Source organism: Pygoscelis adeliae, unplaced genomic scaffold, assembly GCF_000699105.1.
Source record: "Pygoscelis adeliae isolate BGI_AS28 unplaced genomic scaffold, ASM69910v1 Scaffold87, whole genome shotgun sequence".
NCBI lineage: Eukaryota > Metazoa > Chordata > Aves > Sphenisciformes > Spheniscidae > Pygoscelis > Pygoscelis adeliae.
In genome coordinates this window covers 2,089,825-2,096,593 of record NW_008825098.1, presented here as the reverse complement: position 1 = coordinate 2,096,593, position 6,769 = coordinate 2,089,825, and the positions used below count along the sequence as shown (strand labels likewise).

The 6,769-nt window shown below is 39.2% G+C and overlaps 1 protein-coding gene across 1 annotated transcript in view; it reads left to right on the top strand.

Moving 5' to 3' along the window:
* PPP3CA (protein phosphatase 3, catalytic subunit, alpha isozyme) overlaps nucleotides 1-6,769 on the top strand; it is a 130,780-nt gene that overhangs the window by 79,782 nt on the left and 44,229 nt on the right. The window contains exon 6 of the mRNA XM_009327079.1: nucleotides 1,000-1,139. Coding sequence (XP_009325354.1) covers nucleotides 1,000-1,139 — 140 coding nt within the window. The remainder of the gene's footprint in view (nucleotides 1-999; nucleotides 1,140-6,769) is intronic.

Genomic DNA, 6,769 nt, shown 5'->3' with positions numbered 1-6,769 from the left:
ATTTATGAATTGTTATTTAATTTAAATGAATTATACTTACAAAGCACTAATTATAGAGGGCTGAAATAAGTTGGAAGTGTAGGTATGCTATGAATATTTCATGACAAAGACGCAAAGGTAAAATTGTAGAGGTCTCTTATTAAAACTTTTTAACTGTGTTGGAAACATATAAAACCAATTCTTTCTCTTTGAAAAAAATTGGGGGGGGGGGAGGTATGTTAGGTATGCTGCTAAATCATTACTCGAGTAGAGAATGTTTTGGACTGTAAGCCTGATTCGTACACCCATCTTAACAAGGGGTGTTTTTATATTAAAGAGTTCTTGCAGAGGGATACTGATTTTTAATATTTCCCTATTTTGCTATACGTTGTCTCATTTGCAGTATGATTCTATATGATTTGAATTTTTTAATACCAATAGTCAGGCAGAAAGAGGAGTTTTTAGCTGCTTGATTAGGGTTAAGGTTATGAAAGCAACAAGAATGTCATGGCAAGATGCTGTAATGCAGAGATGTTGTCTTGGTATTTAAATACAATTTCTTGTGAAAATGTATTTAAATCAAAATGGGAACTTGCTTTGAAATAACTACTGTATTTTTTTCTTGAGGTGCCTCAGTCACATAAATTGAGTGCCATGATGTTTGAAACATCATGAAATACAGAAATACCATCTTCTCTCTTGTCCACTGAAATGCTTGCAAAAACCAGTAGAAAAGGGAAAAAAAAATGCACACAAATTCACGTAGAATGGGAATCCACTCTATCTCTTAATTTTTGGTTATATCTGTTCCTTCTCCTCTTTGACAGTGTTAGCAAGGAGTGTTCTACTGTTACTCAAAATCCATTGCTTTAAAGCTGAGAGCAACCCCAATCTGAAAAATAGATTGCTTTGGGTCTTTGTTTGCCAGCCCATGGAATGAAAAATAGTAACTTTGCTTCAGTGTTTCTGTGATGCATAGTTGAAAGAAGTTAGTATTTCTTTTTCTCCTATTTTTCTTAGTTAGATCGATTCAAGGAACCACCTGCATACGGACCTATGTGTGACATCCTGTGGTCAGACCCATTGGAGGACTTTGGAAACGAGAAGACTCAGGAACACTTCACTCACAACACAGTCAGGGGGTGCTCGTACTTCTACAGGTGGATATCACTACTTTGAATGGGTTTCTGCATGTGAACTTCTGGTTTTGCAGTGTAAATGTTTGCTTGAAGTTCGTGGCCCTACTTAGATAATTGGGCCTTTTTTTCTGCAGGCTTGCCTTGTTTTCAGGTAAATTCATGTTTGATTTATTTGTATCTTGCTTTCACCCACAACTGGGAAACCCTAAAATGACTTAATTTTGTTTACCAAAGCCTGTGTATTTTGCTTATTTCTGTTCTTGTAAGTTAGGGAATGAATGTCTCACTTTTAAAAAGGGGTAGGTAACTACCTTTCTAGTTTGGAAATTAGAACTTAATTTTGAATGAAAGACGCCAGCATTGGAAAACTCACTACCTATTGCTTTGCAGGGTAGGTAAAAATTGTGATTTCCCCCACACAGGTACCTTTTTTTTTTTCTCTCAGTTTTATCAAACTTTTGTTTATGTTTGGGAATAGCTCTTCCCAAGAAATTCAGGATTTGAACAGCTTTGGTTAAATGGGACTTGCTAAGAGCTGAAATGCAGACAAGCGCCTGTCACATTCTTCCAGAAACATGTATGGACTGAAATGCAAAGACATCAAGTTGTAATTCATCTTGGAAAGGACTTCTTTCTATTGATGTTTGTTAGTAAAATATAACTGTGAGAACATTCCTGAAAAAAGTCATAGTAATGGGGATAGAAGGACATCCAAAGCAAATCTGTGGGTTAGTTTGTGACTATTTAAAGGAAGTTTTCTTCTCTGTTTCTTTTCTGCTTAGTGATAATTGTCCTTTAAGCATGGGGGTCTTTTGTGTCTCTCTCTGTGTAAAGAGTCAGAGGACTGACTCTCCTGTACATTAAAGAAGTGGATTTCCTTGAGTGCCGGGGGATGTCCCACTGTCCCCTCTTTGGCAAAGTACAGGGAGACCAAAGCAAGCAACGAATGGTTCCCTTTCCCCAGTTCTGCCTGGGTGCTGACTGCTGCCTTTCTCCGTATCCAGTGGTAGGCGGCTCGGTTTGTAGATCAAGTCCTGTGGACACCAGGCAGAAGACACCCCGTTAGGTGTGCTTGAGCTGGTGATGAAGAACCTCTCAAGCACTACTTCCATTCTCCCTTCATCTTAGTTCGGGCCTGTGTTGCCTCATGAACAGCGGTGGTGATTACATTGTACCATCCTCTGACAGTGTGGGGATTTTGGCTTTTTTTTGTTTTGTTTTGTTTTTTTTACGGTAGTTAAGAACAACTTACAAGGACACTAGAGTAACAAAACTGGCAGGGGAGGAGGTTAAATGGCAAAATGAGCAATGTATCCAGTGAAATCTTAACTAAAAAATTAATTTTTGTTCAGGAGACGTGAAGATGCTGTTGAAATGTTAAGAGGTTGTTGAACCTTTTGAAGGGAGCGGTTCTGCTTCAGCCCATGCTAGTGACACGCAAGTCTAAGTTTTCCCAACAAGCTCAGCAGAAGTGAGGAATCCAGCTCTTTCAGTTATCTTAGAAAATCTCACCTTGAATGTAGCTGACCCGTAGCTGTGTAGTAACACGTTGAAAGTAAATCAATGGCTTCCACCAGTAACCAGGAGACAGAGCTGCTAGAATCAACCTCCTTGTTGGTAGCGTTAGCAGGAACGTAACAGATGGTTTGACTTTTAGAAATTAGTTTTCCTAGTCCTTTCTTCGAGCTGCAGTGTGGGGATGGGCTGAGAACAAAGCGGTTTGCACTGCAGCCTGGGCTGCTGGCGCGCACCTTTTGTGGGCAAGTCATACGGCGCCTTCAGATTGATAACATCTGGAAGGTGCTCGATAAATGTGTTTGGTCTCATTATGAAAGAAGGTGTCAAACTGTTGCAAACAAGTGCAGAAATGGGCTTATGACTCTGAGGGCTAAAATCATTCCTCTTCCTCTCAGCAGCACCAAACACTGGCGCATGCCTGGGACTCCCAGGCACTGCTCACTGCAAACAGTGAGTAATAGCGGTTTCCCCTCGTGAAGTGGAAAAAGTGAAAAGACTTGCAAACATGCCTTGTGCGTAGATACAGGGCTTATTATATACTGGAACAACTTTTAGACTTTAGTTCTTTTTTTTTTTTTTTTCCCCAGAGCTCTGTTTCTTGCAATTACCATAAAATTTCCTTAAAATATATATCAGTTTTCTCCTGAAAACATATCAGATCTAGTCTGTGTCCTAACTCATATTCAGGAAATGAGGAAATATTTCAGGAAAAGAGGAAATATTTGGAAGATACCTAATTGTCAGGTCATGTGTGAGGGACATGTAACTGCTTAATGACATGAGCAGACGACTAGCTTGGAGTCACATTACCTGAGATTATATGAAGGCAAGTGTTACTCTTAAAAGAAGTGCCTAGTTGCTCTGGAAGGTCACTAATTGCTTATCTAATGATAATCCCTGGCAAAAAAAAGTATCCATCAGTGTGCAACGTCTAATTTTGCTTGCCTTTTCTAGTTACTTCCTGAGAAAAGGAGCGAATTTCCCTAAACAGCCAGCTCAGCATGTAAAGGAAGGACTGAATTACGTAGTCCTCCTTCAAGAATGTCTGTTGATAGGATGGACTTTGTTTATTCTTCAGTGAATAAAACTTCTTAGTTTCTTCAGTCATTTCCAGAAAGGAAAGTTAAAAGATAGCGGTGGGCATTTTGAAGGAAGGTCAGGAAGATTTCAGGCACACACGTGAGCCAGGGGAATGATTTCTAGATGATTAAGATCTCTTAATCAATTGCAGGAAATAACTGTAATAAATAATTCATTTTATCAGACATGTTCATTATAATGGCAAGTTTCAAGTGACTTTTCTCTGATTTAGTTATTTCCTATAACAAAATGCTATGAGGAAAATAACAGTAATGTGGCTTTCTAACTGTGTACATGCAACATGTTAACATGACTTTCCAGCTCAGTAGTACATGAAATCTTCTCCGTTCAGCCAAAACTCATTTGTGAAATGTTGAGCCATTTGTATGAGGTAAATACACATGAGAAAGTATAGACTGTAGCTTACAGTAGTCTGACAAGTTTCTCACTGCATTTCTTAGGTGATTGCTCACGTACAACCTATTGAATTTCAAACCGATCAAGTTTTTCTTCAAGAAATTTCCCTTTGTGTGAGAGTTCTTGAAACTGTTACGGCTAGCACTGTAAAATGTCAGATCTTGAAACCACAGGCCTAACCTGTCATTTAGCGATGTTAAGAATAGTCAGCTTAATTTTCAAGGGTGCTAAGAGTCAACCCTTAACGCATGCCTTTTGCATCCAGCAGCATTTCACAGTGTGGATTGTCAAAATTTATGGATCCTTGGAAATCGCAGTAACACAATGTCACAGTGAAAAGTAACTGTGATATTTAAGTAATTCTTGGAAATTTATTAAAGTTCTCTGTACCTTAAAGTGAACAAAGAGCAATAGTGATAAGATTTCATTTCCCCTTTCTGAAATTTAAGGTTGTATGTCCTTCGCAGTCGTGGTCACATTTGATGCAATTTCGTGAAAAAGTACAAATAATTAATGGAGTGCTAGTTGTGTAAATTGTTTTCTAATTATGAGTTAAGTGAAGTTGGTTTTTTTTCATCCTTACCCAAAATAACGTCATATTCAGGGGATGTTATGAACAAGAGGGAATTAATTTATCCCTGAGTGATTCCCCCCTCTCTTCCCCCCCCCCAGTTTTTCAGCTGATCCAGCTGGTAAAGAAGTTTTCCTCTCTGTTTATCAGATTATCTAGGTTTGCCTTGAATTCATTTAATGAATATTTATTTGCACTTAGCTGGTTGTACTGGTCTTGCCAAAGACCCGTTGCACTTATTTCATGGACTAGTGGTACAGTAATTCTCAGGCATTTCTATAAGAAAGGTATCCGACTTGGCAAGATATACTGCTACTTATCGTCTTGAGAATGGCTTCTTTCAGTGATCAGAAAGCTTGAAGTCAGCTGGACTTTTTTTCTCTCTGAAAATAATGTTAACTTATGGGGAGAGAGCCGCTAAATGGGTTTAGGCAATTGTTGAGGCGTGGGGAAAACTCCCTCCTTTCTAAGCCACACTAGGATGAGGAATGTCATAATTTCCATAAGATTTACTGGATGGATGAAGAATTAAAATGTTCCTTCATTGCATTCGGACAAAGTTACTATGAGCATGCATGGTCCTAACTGTGAAAAACTGTGATTGGATCCACACCCAGCGTTTCATTTCCTTTGTGTCAAAGCTCTGGTAAAGAACATCAGGAGTTTGGTTGCACCACGGAGTTAATTAGCAGTGTCTTATGCTATGTAAAAGTATATCAAGGGCTTCCTATCAGGAGTAAGCACATGTGCAAGCTTAACACTCACTTTCTGGGATCATTTATGTGTATAAGACTTGGTTAATTGCTGACTGTTAACAGGAGCATGAGAGTGGTGTGAGCCTGGCCAAAGTCAATGGATGGCCTCAGAAGTCAAGTAGAGAGTATCTACTCAGAAATGCTCTGCAGGCATGGTGCTGCAGCCTCTTGGGTTTTCTTAGTGAGTTTAATATGAGTTCTTAAGGAATGCTGAGCTTTATAGAGCTGTTTGGCTGTTGACTACGTTGTTATATTTTTCAAAAGCAACAAAAAACCAAAGCAGAAATGGTTAGCAGTGGCAAGAGTGATCAGCATTGCAGACTCCTCTAAGAACTTTGTTAGCCATCCTTGGACAGCAGTGAAATGATTCGACGTTACAAATGTTCTGGGGTAGAACAATAATTTTTGGCCCTGCCAGCACATAATTTCAGTGGTTTACTTTACATGCATGTTAAGTTTGTGAGTATGCAAAGACTAGAAAAATGTCTGCCAAAAGCTTTTGAAGACTAGCGTGTTTCACGTCAGGGTGTGAGGCACAGTTGTATGAATGTGTTTTTGCAGTAGCAGCATTTTAAACAGATTCTTTTGCCCACTTTTCCATTCTTCCTTCTCCCAGGCCAGCAGCTTTTTGCTGCCCTCACATTGTCTGCCCAGCTGTATTGGTAGACTTGCTCGTGTGCTCCATCAGACCTGGGAACACATCCGATTTTATAAAGAATGACTCTGCAAAAAAGATATGTGTTTATTTGTTATAATCCCATGCAGTTCCCTGCTCCGCTTCTCAGTGCAGCTCTGCAGACAGCACAGCTAAAGGCAGGAAAAAGCAGGTGGAAAGAGATGTGCTGGGAGCTGCCTAGGACAGCAGAGCGGAAAAAGCATTTGCCTTTGGAGACTGAAGTGTGAAGTCAATGGGTTTTGCTGAAAACCTGTTTTTATAGGCGCATGCAATCTTAGGGAAGCTGTTAGGCTAAATTTGAATGTCCTCTTTTTAAAGAAGTGTTTACACCTCTGCTTTAATGCTATGATGAAGGATATGAAAAAAAAATAGATTAAATCCATCCAGTTTTTCCAGATATTGGTGGAAGAGCAATTTGAAAACATCTGCCATTTTGGTTCATGTTAGCAAAGTACTGCTTCTCTTTCAAAACTGCATAGAAGTAATCAGTGATCATGCAGAAGAGACTTCAGAAGTAGTAAACTATGCATGAGGCATTTTAATGAAAAAAGGGTGACAAAGTAGGGAATATCAGTCACATACTCCATGGAGAATAACATCTCGCTAGTTTAGCGGTGAGGTATTTTGTTTTCTC